The following is a 16617-nucleotide window of genomic DNA, read 5'->3' as shown; positions in this document are numbered from 1 at the left end:
TACAAAATTAGAATATAATAGTCTGTTTTCAATACACGGCCAAGCCACAGTCCATGAAAGTTTCCGACTTAGCGTTCGCTCTCTGACAGTCCTGTCAAACCGGCGTCCGACGTCACTTCCTCCACATCTGGCTCCTGTCCGTCCAGCAACAGCTCCGACTCGCCCACCGGCTCGTCGTGAAAAACTATGACGAAGCCAAGCGATTATCTCGATCGTTCACGATAGCTGATCGCTACACTGTACAATATAAAAACATGAAAATACATAATAATATACAAAATAAAATGCAACATAAGATTAACAGGTGTACAACGCAGTGTTCCAGGCTCTGATTGAGACAATTCACCATTATGACCATAATAGTAGTAGGCCTAGTAGTGTGTGTGTGTGTGTGTGTGTGTGTGTGTGTGTGTGTGTGTGTGTGTGTGTGTGTGTGTGCATTTCAACATCACATCAATGAATCATTAATTACCTTTAGCCATACCTTCATGAAAATAACAGTACTGGGTTTATTTTCAAGGGAATGAACACGGCACTATCGACAAGGAAGGTCATATAACCTTAATTATGTTTACCTCTGGCTGTAATTTGCTTCCAGAGGCTGCTCAGCTTTGCACAAATAGATACCTAGTGGCCCTTATTATGATAGCTGACACTGATAGCATGGCTGTTTCCAACACGTTACCATATTAATTATTAAAGTTGCCATGTGTGTGCGTGGAATGTGGATAGTGGCTCAGCCAGTTAGTGCACAGACAATTTGTTCTTTGTGAACTCCAAGGACCCAAGTTGGAATCTGACGCCCGGTGTTTTCTCGCATGTCTCTCCTCTCTCCCCTTGCTTCCTTACCTCTCCCTCTACTCTCTCCTATGTAGGAAATATAGTTTAAAATGCTGAAAAAAATAGCACCATCTTATACGCTGTGTGTTTGCTTTTCACCACTTAGCTTCAGTAGACTTCTAATTAATGTTTTATGTGATGGAAAAAAGGCTTGATTTATTAGATCGGTGAGAGACACTGGACAACATATTGTGTGAGGATACAATGGACAACACATAGAAGCACAATATGTTTTTTACAAAGAGCATGCTTAACTTGCGATTTAACTCATTCACATCTGTGTTTTGTGATCAAAGACCTTTTTTGCTGGAGGTTCTCATTACCTCAAGATGCAACAGATACCCGTCTGTGGCTCTGTACAAATAACTTAGGATGTGAATGCCACAGAAACATCAGCCAGCCTCAGTGAAAGACTTTGATACTGCAAACTGTGCCTTTTTAAAGCTGCAAAAATCCTTTAAATATCATTCTCAGACAAGGCTTGCCTTGTGGCAGACTAGACAACAAGATCTTGACTTGACACAAACATGACTACCCTTTCTATCACTTCTGTCTTCAACTGGACAAAGCGCTGTTGTCTGTAGTCTGTTCTACAACTGGGAAACGAGCATCAAGCATCTTAAATGCTTTACTGCGGAAGCTGTTGGTTTTGATGGGGATTAAGAATAAAGCCGTTATCTTGGGAAGAGCAGTATTGGTAATTAGAGTGTTGCCCTCAGAGTAAACCCCGGGTGCCCGCTGGCTTTTGTTTGGCTCCGTAAAGCTAATGGGACTCTGGTCAAACTGTCAAAATAGTAACAGGTCTTTTTCAATTCGGATGCTTTGCCTCATGTTTAACAGTTCTAGTATGCCTTGGTAGACCAGTGCTGTAATATGATTTTCTGGGCTTTGTCCAGTTAAAAGAGGTGTTGACCTTTTTGTTTATTGACAAACTGGCTGAAGTTTCAAAATCTTAGTTTTCTCTTATATTCAGTTCAACCTAAGGGTCAAGATGTGTACAGTATAGTTGCGCGCGTGCACCTAGCATTTGACTTTTCACAAATTCAGCTGGAAGCAGCCATGTAGTTAGTTTGATCTCACACACACACACACACTCTCACACTCACACTCACACTCACACTCACACACACTCACACTCTCTCACACACTCAGATCACCCCTCTTCAGTCCTGACGGCTTCTGGGCCCCCTGAAGCTTTATTGGTATATTTAGGCGTTTGTGCTCATTGCCCAGTCAAATAGGTTCCAAATGTCTGAACTCCATTTAGAGGAAATGGTGCGTGTCATCAGGGAAAGACAGAGCGACGGCGGGCTGAGTTCGACACAGAGGTGAGGTGACAGATGTGAGATGTTATACTGCAGAGATGGAGGGACGCCACAGATAAAGCAGAATAAGGAAGGAGTTCAGGAAGAGATGGAACATGATAGAGACTGATTTAAGATAAGATCCCTGGAGGGAAATTCAGATGTCATACCAGCAACAGCAGTGAGATGAAACACACAAGATGTACAGATACGTGTAAAGAACAAAACAAAGATAGATAATTAAAAAAAATTATACCGATAAAATACTGAGCTGCTGGCACTAGATCTCTAGACTGGATCTCTGAATGAGTGAAAATATATACAGTCAGTCAGGAAATACTGTATAAAATGTACAGTACAGTGAATACTGAACACACACACACACACACACACACACACACACACACACACACACACACACACACACACACCCACACCCACACCCACACACACACACCCACCAAGGAAAGTAGAAGAATCCAGACAGAAATATGAATAGCATAGTGTCAGTCAGAATGTCAGAAGGCACATACCCAGACAGAAATGCATTCACTGTCCTTCATCTTCCCATTGCACAACTGTACACGTGTGTGTACACACACACACACACACACACACACACACACACACACACATTGATTTTTACTACCCCCTATCCCCCCCCCCCACACACACACATACATTGATTTTTACTACCACACGCACACACACACACACACGCACACATTGATTTTTGCTCTCTCTTCCTTGCGCCCTCTCGCTGACACACCAAGGGTTTCACTTGGTTGCAAAGCCACTAGAAGGAAATATCCAGACCCCATACTGTGAGCCACATTATTCACCACTCAGTCAGAAATCCCTCAGCAGGGAATATGCCTGCCTGCAAATATAGATAGAGACACACAGACACACAGACACACACACACACACACACACACACACACACACACACACACACACACACACACACACACACACACACACACACACACACACACACACACACACCCACACACACACACACACACAGTTGGCCTGGTAATGACCACTCACTCCAGATGTTTTACTGTATTCATTTCCATCACTGCCTCCATCAGTGTTCCATACGATGGTCCACAGGGGAAACATTTGTAGAATGTCATTAGCAAACACGTGACATTTGGCATGTTTACTGTTTTAATAGCTCTGCTGCATTAGCATTACACATTTAGCATTGAGAAATTGAGTTCAAAACCTAGATGAATAGACACAACAATATCCAAGATAGGAGTCTGTCTCCCAGGTAGGCTGGTTATAAGGAAGTCATTATGGATAAAGACTAATCTGCAAAGTAACGGTTGATCTTGAAGTAAATTAACCATAACCAATTATCCTGCCAAGTAGTGGACTTGAAGCTACTATCTCCCTAATCTGCAGGATAAATAAATAGGACATTATCCTCTATCATTATCAACATCCAATTAGCCAATGTGAATTGGATGCTAATAGGAAGCTATCGCCACGCCCAGAGGTCAGTGGTAATGCTCAACATGCTGGTGGTACAAATGTTTAACTATGGTGGTTAGTGACGCACTGTTTATCAGAGAGCACTTGGAAGCTGAAACACACCTGTACACTGAAGACTGCACACACAATCACATACCTTCCATACGTGCGTGCGGACGAATACATACATACAGATATTACATACACACACACTGGGGTGAATCAATTAATTGAATAATCAATAGACAACACCAAGTAAATTAATTATATTTTATTTACAATAACTTAATTTAAGAAATGTCAATATAACTGTTTGGGTTCAGATGACATGTGATGAGCATTTACCATAATGTGTACTATTACACTCTTTTAATATTATGATATTTTATAAACTAGAAAGGTGCGCACAGTTGTGTGCAAATCCCTCTCATACACATTAATTGTCTACCTTTCTCTTTCTGGGGTATGTGATGAGAATATTTTGGGGTTTTACATGAGTATGAAAAGTCATGGGGCAATGGGTGGCAGGGTTATGATAAGGGATTGTCATTACATCACTATGGTGCAACCAGGGTGACGGGCTGTATGAAGACGAATCTTTGGACAGTGAACACATTGAAAAGTAGCGTAGCAGGTTATCCTCACTAGGACAAATATTATGTTACAATGTTGTAGCCTAAAGGCTTTACCTAAGTGATTGCTGCCCAAGTCGTCAGACTTGAGCGCCGGGGGAGCAGTAAGGGGTTAAGTGTTTTGCTCAGGGACACCTTGACACATTGCCGGGGCTCGAACCTAGGACTTCCTGCTTCCAAGGTGTGCTCTCTATCAATTCAGCTATGGCAGCCCCCATCTTGGGATGGTGTCTAGAAGTCACAGTCCATGTGACTATTTTGAGTTCAAGATTCTTATGGATTGGGGACAAAAACTGTATCTGAACCCTAATATTCAGAGTGAACAGTTCATGGCTCTGCTTATATACCCACAGAGACACAAATACGCTGCATATGCCTGTTACAGTGACATCCTGCTTAGGTCCTGTGCTCACTTTGACCTCCTCTGTTTGTTTCCCCTTTGTGTCTCTTCTTCTCCATCTCTTTCTCGCTTTAGTTTCTGACTCTCTCACTCATGTACAGTATAAAGTGCTCTTGCTTGATTGTAAGCAGAACTTGAAAGATCTGCAAAATGCACAGCATAACAGAGGTAGTTGGTGCTGATTTTGTTTGCTCCAAAGAGATTTTCAAACTCTTGTCATTATCTGCTTGGTCGATTCTGAAACGCCCTCTGTTTAAAGGGTCAGAGTTGTGTATGAACAGTGTTTGATATGCCTGGTTAGTTCTGACAACTTCTGTATTGAATTTCTGATGAAAATTCACACACCTTCAGCTTCCTTGTTCCACCTTCACCCCAAACTTGATTGTGTAGTGTGACGTATGAAGAATTATGACAAAAACCTGCTGTACAAGTTCAAGAAGTGTGGCAATGACTATGTACAGTAGCTTTCTGCGGGAGGCTACCTCTTCCAATTTAGTTTCTGTCAAGTAGCCACTGTGAGGCGACTTGTCCCGCAGTGGTCAATGTGCTGACAACCACACACATGCACACACAGTAAATGTCTTTTCTCTGTCTTTTCTCCCTGTTTCCCTTTTACAGCTCCTCCAGAGTTTGTGAAGCGGCCGGCCAACATTTACGCCCGTGAGTCCATGGACATTGTCTTTGAGTGTGAGGTCACTGGTTCCCCGGCTCCCACTGTAAAATGGGTGAAGAATGGAGATGCTGTGATCCCCAGTGACTACTTCAAAATAATTGTAAGATTACTGACACACACACACACACACACACACACACACACACACACACACACACACACACACACACACACAGGATTCCCTGTGTGTGTACATATACTGTACATATAAACTTTATTAGTGATACTCTCTTTACAACTGTGTCTGGCTTTACATTTGTTCTTACTTTTGTTCCTGCTTTCTCTCTCTCCATGTCTGCCACCATCACCCTTTCACCTTCATTAGAAGGAGCACAATCTGCAGGTGCTGGGTCTTGTGAAGTCCGATGAGGGCTTCTACCAGTGCCTGGCTGAGAACGATGCAGGCAACATCCAGTCCAGTGCCCAGCTAATCATCTTGGAGCACGGTACGCTAGTCATCACCTGATTAAATACTTAGTTGCTTGCCGGTGCCGCGCTCAGTAAATAGCAGATCTACAAGCTCACAACGCGTCACGATGTGAGCTTGTAGATCTGCTATTTACCACAGGCAACACCAGTGTGCAACTAAGTATAAATCAGGCATGAGCTGTCAACTGTCCCTTCCCATGTATCGTCACTCACTGCTCCTCACGGACCTCCAGTGGTAAACACCTTGTTTGGTGTTAACCCCCGAGGGTTGAGCGTAGGAGAGTTCCCCTGCACACGATCTTTGAAGGGGAGTGAGTGAGAACTCACAGTCGATAGCATAGTGGAATGGACCTGTGGTGGGGTTGTATGCAGAACATGAGAGGAAATTAAATAGATATTGGCGGCCATGTGTTTTGGTATGCCCGCTGCCCATTCCACATCTAGCTTTACAGTGTGCTGCAGATGAGATCTAAGAACTTCAGAAAGCATCTTGATCTAACCACACAAAGAAAAGTACTTTTTATTTTTCTTCAAGTGGTATACTTGACTTTGAACACACACACACACACACACACACACACACACACACACACACACACACACACACACACACACACACACACACACACACACACACACACACACACACACACACACACACACACACACACTCACTCTCTCTAGCAGAATGTAACTGACTCAAGTGCTGTGCACATTCCTTTATTAGCTGTCTTTAATGCCAAAGGCAAGGATTGTGTGTGCACTCCCAAAGTGGAGTGCTGGGCATGAACTACAAAAAAGCCAACATCAATGACCTGCTAGGAGTGTGAAAAGATGCAAACACTGCCAAAGTCTACAGTGAGAGCGGAGTAGAAGCAAAGATAAAAATAGAAACTCCACTCCGTTGTCATAATTTAGTCACCAAAAATTGAGTTTGGTGCAGAGTCAGATATTTAAGCAGTTGAAGTTGTGCTGCGCTGCTTTCTGATTTATCAAAAGAGATGCTCATTTCTCTTTCTCTTGAAAACCACTGTCATATTCATTCAGAGTCTACTGTAAAAAGGTCCATTTTATAAAGGGGAGACAGTTGAATGTAATTGAGTGTGAACCCCCCTCACTCCAAGCAGGTGGCTACTGGATTAGCATATTTAGGAGGCCTGTCCAACCAGGACCCCCCAGCTGTATTCACACCCTCTCTTTGCTGGGCACTAAGTCAGAAATAATGATGACCCACAGCTCATAAAACACTGGACAGCATTATGTATTTCATTCAGACACTGGGCAAGGGCTCAGTCGTGAGCTATGTCCCTCTTTTCTTTTCCTCTTCCCTCTGAAGTAAAGATAAATATACATTACTAAGGCAGCTGGCCTTCTTTCTACACCCATCTGCCCCCAGCAGCAGTTCAAAGAGATGAATCTCAGTATAATCTCTTAATATCACCAAAATATGTTTTTTATATGTGCATCTGTGTCAGCAGTGGATGTATTTTACTTCAGAAATAGACTTGGCAAAATGATGAATGCTAATCCCATCATGCTTGACTGTAGAATATCACTCTTGCTTGACTGTAGAGCCACTCTTTTAAGAATAATTGATTATCCTTATGCTTTACTTTCCACAAACGCTTGCTTTACTTTCCACAAAGTACCAACTTTTCCCTCTCAAAGGTATCAGTCATATACATTATGTCACGTTTTTATGACACCTCTATGACACAGTAAAATTCTCAGACAGTGTTAATTTAGCTCTGAGAGTATAAAAAAAGTTTACACTCTCAGAATTCAATTAACACTGAGTATTATACTGTTTATTAGATGAATTTGACTCTGATTGAAAGCTGAGTTGTAGCTCTCACGAGAGAATCTGATCATTTATTTTCTCATCTCTTGTGCTGCATGTTACTGACCCACAGCCCCGTAGCCATCTGCCACCTTTCTCCTTTCTTCATCCCTCTCTTTCGTTCTCATCTTTCATAGCCACCTGCTCACTGCCCCTTTCTTTATGCAGCCCACTGGGCCCAGGGCTAATTTTGCTGTCCAGAGCAAGACTCTTTATTTACAACCAGGCACACATAATGAACCCTCCACTCTCCTGCCCCTGTGTGGACCCCCTTGGTCAGGTGTCCCTGCTTTAATTCTCTAAAGCTTAAATCTGGCCTGATAGGGCAAGGAAAAGCCCCTCTCCAGTGTCAGCCTGTATGTCTGCTGTTTCACAGTGGGGTAGATAAGCTAGATACTTGCCACAGAGATAAAGCTGTCTGCACCAAACAGGAAGATCAATAGGGAACTGTTATCTAAACACCAACTCCAGCATATTTGCTCATATTCATTAGTGGTCCTGATCTTTCCTTGTTGACACTACCAGCTTTACTGAAATGTAGCTTTGCTGTTCATTCCTATGTGTGGCTGATTGTAAGGAGGACAGCTGTTTTCTATTAGCATATAGTATTGGCAGTTATTTATAGGAATGGGTGCTCTATCAGTTGTGTTGAACTCTGGATTGCGCTGCTTTCAATGCCAAGAAATCTTAGCGCTGCAAACTGTGTGTGTGTGTGTGTGTGTGTGTGTGTGTGTGTGTGTGTGCGCGTGCGTGTGTGCGCAACAATCTCACATCTTAAATCTTAATCTTGCCAGTTCAAAAATAGCCCTCAAATTGCAGTCCATAGCTATTTTCTTGGACATTCCACAGACGTGTGCAATGTGGGTCAGCTAGTTACAAACAGATGTAGGTAAATGGGCTCACAAAAGCCAAAGCTGGACCTCAAGGCAACCTAATTATGCAATATACATATATTGCCAGTCAAGCCAATGGCAGTTAAAGTGTGAAGCTTCCACATTCACACTTCAATTGTCTCCTAGAAGTGTGTACTTCTCTTCTTTTAAGCAGGTGTCTGCCAGTGCGCTGCAAGTAATTAGATTAGACAACATACTGTAGCCCTGCCACTTGTGTTCATTCTTCTGGAAATCCATAGCGGTTCTCCTTCAGCTCAAAATACATACACAAATCACATCATCACAATGTTGTTTTTTCGATCTTCTATTGTGAGATCTCAGTACACAGAATGCAGTGTTGTTTTGTTTAATATGTCCTTATTATTATTTATTTGCATAAAATATTGACAAAACTCCCTTTTAATGTTGAGCCATGATGACCTTCCTAATAACAAAGAAAAGAAAAGCCTGTGCATACATGGTAAGAGATTGTATATTGTTTTAGGTTTGATATATCAATTGCTATTTTGCAAGTACAGCACATGACAGACTTTGAACTTGAGCAAAGTACCCATTGGTCAATGACAGCAAGCTGAGGAATACAACTGGATTTACATGGATTCTAAAACTGTAGTCAGAAATGGATAGAATGAGTTTCTTTATTCGTTTTGTTTTCTACTTTTTTCCTGCTGGCATTAATTGAAGAGAAGCACTTTCATTTGCATGTGAAAGCTTATTTTTGCCCCTTCAACATGTTGTAGTGCTAGCATGTAACTCTGCACGTCACTCTGACTTGCCCCTCTGCCTCCGTTCTCTCCTCTCCTCTCTCCCAGCACATAAATGATGTGTTGACATTTTGTGGTGCCAAAGCTTTGAGCATCACCGTAGAACTGGAAAGCTCTCCCTAGCTGTAAAAGCTGGAGCACTTGAACTGCTTAAGCCCTGGCCGAGTTGAACCAAATACTGTCAAGCCACCGCATTTTCAGAAATTGTCAGATAAGAGTGAACCCAAAAGAAAAAAAGCAAGAAAATAAAAACTTTTTTTTCAATACATAAGTTTTTTTTTACCTGTCAGCTTGAATTCCCGGCTTTGGTATGGATTTGAAAAGAAGATGCTACACCATCACATCTGATGCAAATATATTATTTGAGCCATACAAACACATTGTGCATTCCTCTTCTCTCACATTGTGTTTTCTTTTTAAAACATAATTTTTGCCACCTTTGTGTCTAGCGTCCACACTACTCCGGCATTTCTTTTCAAACCCCTAAAATTGAGACTTTCTGAAAGACAGCTGACCCCGTTTTACTTTGAAAAGTCAAAGCAAAAGACATTGCATTTTAGCCTGAGCAGGCAAGAATAGAGACTTTTGAAAATGATGATACTTACAGTGGCTTACTGATTGGGTCATATCAGTCACGTTGTGTCCTTCCCTGATTTGTCACGTCCCTATCACGTGACCCTATGTCCATTTAGAGACAAGCTTACTGTAAACTGTCCAATGTCTTGCATTTTCTAAATGGTTCAAATAACCCTTTCTAAATCCACAGAGAGGGGAAACATTGTTCCAATGTACAATCGTCATGTGACTACAAGTACTGTTTCATTGACGTTGTGGTCAAATGGCTGTCAATGTTTTCAGGTGTGTAGCATGGACAGAAATTATTTCTGAAACATGCTCACAGAGATTGTTTTCATTTTAATCATCTAGGGCGTCCTCGGATATCCCTCCCAATTGTGTTTACAGTCATCTCAATCCTCCATTCATCTAGTTGCCAGTACTTTCTAGCTCGGCATCTTTGTTTAGTATGTACATGTACATTGGTGCGGGACGCTCTCATATTTTTACTTTACTAGAGTATTTAGAAAACTAATTTACTCAAGTACTGTACCTAAGTAAAGATCTGACGTATTTTTACTTTACTAGAGTATTTCAACTTCAAATTGAATTAATCTACTTAAAATGGTTTATTATTATTATTATTATTATTATTATTATTATTATTATTATTATCACAAATTGCATTGTTTGTTTTTAATGTCAATAATTAAATTAGCTAATCTTCATTAAAAAAAAATAAAGTGATATACTGTTATGTCACAGCAGTGACTGAGATGTAGTGGAGTAGAAGTAAAAGTACTGGAAATTGGAAATACTCTAGTAAAGTAAAAATACGTCAGATCTTTACTTAGGTACAGTACTTGAGTAAATGTAATTAGTTACTTTACACCACTGTTCTATAAATCTAATTATTTTACCACCCACACACATTACCAGGTATTGTTTAACTTCAAATTGAATTATTCTACTTAAAATGGTTTATTATTATTATTATTATTATTACAAATTGCATTGTTTGTTTTTAATGTCAATAATTAAAGTAGCTATTCTTCTTAATACATTAAAAAAAAGTGATATGCATAGTTAGTAGCAGTGTCTGAGTGCGTGTGAGCGCGCATGTGCGTCCGCAACTGGTTCCGGCCCACCTCAAGTCACCATTTGACCAATCTGGCCCCAACCCCAAAATGAGTTTGACACCCCTGCTCTAGTAGTATGACAACCTTGGTTTTCTTGTCATTTAGCCAAAGACAAAATTTGGCCCACTCTGTCTCCACTCTGATCAAGAGCTTCTGCGCTACACGTCCAGATAGTTGGTAGATATCATCCGCATAGTCTAGGTCTGTTAAGACTACAGCATTTTTTAAATCAGTGTGTATGTAGCTCTCTCCTGTGTGCCCAGCCTCCCTGTTAACCCCCAACACCCCACCCTGGAGTGGCTCATCATCGTAGTGCCTTATCTAGGGCTACAATTACTCTTCCTTCTCCCCAGTCTGCTGGCAGCTAACAGAATAGTACTGTCATCCCCTCCCAGCAGTGGCACCAGGCCCCCACTGAGAGAAGACCATTACCTGCTCAATCCCCGCCTGAAAGCTACCGTTCTGTGTCCCACCACCACCGAATCCTCTACCCGCTTTCACATTTTGTGTGTGCGCACGTGTGTGCGTGCAGGCAGGTGTCAGGAGTACTGACATGATGGATTTAAATGTACGGTCTACCAATCCTTATGCTTGACGGACTGACGGATCAGGGGTGGTATGGGGAGAAGTAGACTTTGAGATTTATACATTTTGAAAATCAATTAATTAGGGGAATTATGCACACAGCCCTCACCCTAAATGACAGAAAAAATATTATCTACATTTTGCAAATTAGTTTATGCTGCTGAAGATCAATGTTGGATCTCTTAGGAATGATCCAAAACTAAGGGAAGTGCACATGCATTTGCAGCGTACAGAATAAATCTACTTACCAGTATGAAGTATACTTCCGCATGGCAGTGAAAGATCTGAGAGATTAAGCAAATGGCAGTATTCCATGTAATTGGAATAAATGCTTCATATTGATATATCAATCATTATTAGAAGCAAATCCTTATCAGCGGCAAATCTTTCCGTAAGTTCACATATGCCAAAATGACGTCTTTCCACAAGCACTTCCTGTGCAGTGCTCACTAAGTTCAACTTTGTCAAATGCCAAAGCAGTAAATAAACAATGAGAGGAAGAGAGACAAATTAATGGAAGGTATTCACCTCCACTAAAATGGAGCACCACCATTGTTCCATGTTTAACCCAAAAGGTGAAAATAGATTGGTAAAAATCTCTACTAATAAAAGCTCATGCTCACATAAGGGAATTTAGCCTGATTTATCTTCTGTTTCCAGGGTCAGGGACAGGCCAGTGGCAGCAAGTGTGTGGTGGTGTCAGCATTTGTCTGTGTCAGCGCAATTCGTGTTGGCTGCTCAACTGTTAGCATTGTACAAGTGCAAAAGCAAGTGCACAATTGACAGCAGACCATGTACAGTGCCTCTGTTCAAATTTGACAGTTAAACGTGTTGGTTCATGCGCACACACACGCACACCCACAAACACACGCACACAGGCAGACATTCCATATGGCTGACCGGGCTATTGCCTTGGGTCTCATGATTTCATTTAGTTTTTAGCGCAGTGACACCTGTTGTCGTCAGAGTTGGACGGTCTGGGAGGATGCTGTAGCAGTTGACAACCTCGGTTTTCAACTCGGCAATGCAACACATTGTGAGCTTCTACACTGGCTATTTATTTACAGCATAGATATTTCGTGTAGTAGAGCCCTTGGTAATCCGGTCAAGTGGTAAACCTGGCAAGGTACAAAGATGGCACAAAACAAACAAATGTCCTGAAAGACCATCACACTACTTTTACAAAACTTTCGTCCAACAAGAAAACATGCTTTGTTCATCAGAAGGGGGCTTACACTGTGTCACAATGAACACAAGATGACTTTGATGGAATATTACACCACTTCTATTCATTAGCTGAAAGAGACAAATAACCTGAAAACTGATTTGCTAGCATATTACCCAAGAGAGGCTGTAACTGAAGAATCACACATCAACAAGGAGCCTGCAGGCTGGCTCTGGCTGCCAATGTCATTTATTTTACTGGCATATGCACAATGTGCAACTTGCTTTAAATATTCATTTGATTAACAAGATATTCAAAGGGATTATGCAGGTATTGCATTTACATCAGTGGGATCACTTTAATGATTTAATGTGATCATGAAAAAATAAGGGAGGACAGAAATGGTGCACGTTAAGAATAATCTTAATTATTATAAATTCTAATGTGTTCTGCCTGCTGGTGAGATTTTGGAAATTGTTAACAGCCCTAAAAAACACACACGCGCGCACACACACACACCACATGCAGTCTATCTATCTTCACAAGCGTAGCATGTGCACACACTCCATAGTGATTAGTGAGGGTGTGTCCTCCACTGGGAGTTGTAGGCGGCTGATCAGAGGGAATGCACCCAAAATTGATTGTGAAGCGCTGAAATCTGTCTCCACCGACCAAACTGTTTACAGAGCCATCGATGGCACTGAAAGTGTTTAGATTGTACTTGGTCTCTCTGGGACTCAGCTGTGTGTGTGTGTGTGTGTGTGTGTGTGTGTGTGTGTGTGTGTGTGTGTGTGTGTGTGTGTGTGTGTGTGTGTGTGTGTGTGTGTGTGTGTGTGTGTGTGTGTGTGTGTGTGTGTGTGTGTGTGTGTGTGTGTGTGTGTGTGTGTGTGTGTGTGTGTGTGTGTGTGTGTGTGTGTGTGTGTGTGTGTGTGTGTGTCTCTCCAAGCTATCACAGCATGGAATTCCTGTAGATTGAATTGACTCTACTATGGTGAAGTGCTTTGCTGTGTAGATATGGCCTCTAAGCACTCTAACATTTGAAAATGAGCCACAACAGTTCCCATTCTACCCTTGTTTTGCAGCGGAAAGATAAATGATGGCTTAAAATAGCCCAGACTGTCTGCGTCAATTCACCTGCTGCTCTCTGGAGTTCGGCATTGTTTTCAAAGCCAGTTTTAGATTTGACCGTGTGTGGGTGTGACCTACGTATCTTTCCGACCCCCCCCCCCATACGTTTCAGTCGCAAACACCCTCAATTACGATATCCACCTACTCACTTCAATCGCGCACATCCAGGATTTGGATCTGCTGTTTTTGGACACAGGATAGCCCCCTGGGTACACTTTCAGGGCTTTTTAACTGGAAGCGATATGTAGCGCAAAAACAACACATTTCCATTCCATACCCTTCCTGCAGGCAACACCCCCAAGGGTTCGGTCCCCAGTCCCCCTGCCTCCTCCACCCCAACATGAGTGATTAATTCCTAAAAAAATAGACTCTAGCAAGCAAGCTTCATGGTTGGTGGTGGGTAACCCACTGACTGCTAGCCTTGTGTGATATCCGCCCCTCCTCTGTCCTAACCCCAGGTGGTCAAGCGAGCTAGCTAGGTGAAGTCTGATTAGCTGCAATGCTTTCCTGAACGTCTCCTCAAAGGGGGCGGGGGTGGGGGGGCAATTCCACAGTCCATTTGACCTTTTAGGTCCTCTCCGGGTGGCTGTGTAAAACTCCCCACACATCATGCTCGAAATGTTACATGTGTACACATACACGCACACACATACTGTATGTACTGACTCTCTCACACACACACACACACACACACACACACACACACACACACACACACACACACACACACACACACACACACACACACACACACACACACACACACACACACACACACACACACACACACACACACACACACACACACACACACACACACACCCACACACACACACACACACACACACACCGTGACTGTAATCAACTGCAATTTTCCAGCTTGATTCGTTCTTTTAGAATGGTTTAGATGTGTACTTACACAGCGTACTGTATGCCTCCAAGGCAGTGTCAGTAAGACAAAACAGCAGGCATCAGAATAACAAAAGGAAGGATACATCGTTGTTCATTTCTGGGTAAAAATGCTGCAGAGATTCACACACATCACTGGCAGTGGTGGACAGTAACGAACTACATTTACTTGAGTACTGTACAGTACATTTTTGGAGTATTAGTTTTATGTTTTAAGGTTTTTGCAAGCTGATTACTTTGAATTGTACTTTTGACTCCACTACATTTCTAGGAAGGCACAAACTTGCAAAAATATATCGTGAATAAACCACTCAAGCCCTATTTAAAATGTAGTGAAAATAGTCGATTTCCAAGCTCAGCTTGTAGATCTGCTATTTTCACTATTTTTGAAAAATTCAGACAATTTCAATTTTTAATACTTGCGTATTTACTCAAGTATATATACTTAGTCCACCACTGATCCCTGGTTGTTTTTGATCTGCCTGAAAGGTGAGCCCAAGACGCCTCGTTTCCATTAGCCAGTCAGCATGTGGAACATGTGATGAATATGATGCCAATTTCCCAGGGGGGTGATGGTTACCGTACGTACATTATGACTTCCCACATCTTCCTTTACATATTGAGTCATGTAGCTGGTGCCCCCAACATCAGGTGTCATGGTGTGTGCGTGTCATAAGAAAGCTTTTGTTGGATCAAGGGAGTACATGTTACACACACACACACACACACACACACACACACACACACACACACACACACACACACACACACACACACACAATGTGATATGGGACCCTGTATATGCACATAGCAGCTACTGTGTTAATTATTGATGAAGCCTACTCCATTCATAGGGGGCATATTTTCCCTTTGTGCTGTGTTTATTTGAACTGAGATGACTGTAGGTTTTCTGTGTTGTATTTTGTGTATCTGCATGTCGTATGAGGCTGTGTGTTACATGCTAACACTCTGCCTAGGGAGTTAAATCCCATAGAGCAGGCGGATCTTCAATTACTTTTTGAAGCGAGCCACATTACCGAAATGTAAATTGCCAAAAGGTTTACAAGACAGGGCCAAGGACGCAACCACAACACACATTCACAGAAATGCCTTCTACTCGCTGTTGAACAGATGAATGGCTCTATTGTTGATTTAAACTCTAAAAGATATTTTTCAGGAAATGCAAAAAAAGAACATTGTTCCACTGGATCCAAAGTAGTTATTATTTAGTCACAAGCTCTTGTTAATACTTTTCATTGGTTAAATATTTATAAAAACCCACAGACAGACCTGGCGTCCCTATTTTGGGCATGTCCTTGTAATTTGTTTTGAAAAAACGTTAAAAGATGAAATATGGAAATATAAGGTTCCTGCCCAACAGCAACGGTATACAACCAAACCATGTTGGACACATGCTATGCTGCTTTAGCATCCATATTTCCCTGAAATGGAAACTAAACTACAAAAGAAGGCTAGGGGTTCAACCCCTTTTAAGGAGAAATTGGTTTAACAAAGATTTACGCCAGTTGATGTTGGACCGTTATGTCAGTTCAAGCCTCAATTTGAGGTTTGAACTGAGCTTTGATACTGACTAGCTCTGATATCATATCGCAGATTGTGGGGGTGGGGGGCACTGATATACCCTTGAGCTGTCATCTGTTTGCCAAGCCTCCTAGGCGATCAGATAGTATACAGTATCTCTATCAACATCCCCATGGCACGTGATAAGCAGGCTGAAGACAACCTGTGATTCATCTCGCTGTTTTGTGTGCTTAGTATTTCTCTTTCTTTTGTTTTATTTGTTTTTCTTTCATTTAACTGTGCAATACGATAGTACTGTAGGCATCATATAACAGGAGAACATACACAACATCAA

The 16617-nt window shown here is 41.9% G+C and overlaps 1 protein-coding gene across 4 annotated transcripts in view; it reads left to right on the top strand.

Annotated features, from left to right (window-relative positions):
• neo1a (neogenin 1a) overlaps positions 1-16617 on the top strand; it is a 184619-nt gene that overhangs the window by 127555 nt on the left and 40447 nt on the right. For all 4 annotated transcript variants that reach the window (XM_080438552.1, XM_080438551.1, XM_080438550.1 and 1 more), the window contains exons 6-7: positions 5280-5434; positions 5660-5780. In XM_080438552.1, coding sequence (XP_080294678.1) covers positions 5280-5434; positions 5660-5780 — 276 coding nt within the window. The remainder of the gene's footprint in view (positions 1-5279; positions 5435-5659; positions 5781-16617) is intronic.

Source organism: Gymnoscopelus braueri (genome assembly GCF_963280865.1).
Source record: "Gymnoscopelus braueri genome assembly, chromosome: 1".
Lineage (NCBI taxonomy): Eukaryota > Metazoa > Chordata > Actinopteri > Myctophiformes > Myctophidae > Gymnoscopelus > Gymnoscopelus braueri.
Note: the sequence above shows the minus strand (reverse complement) of the source record. Positions and strands in the feature narration are given on the sequence as shown.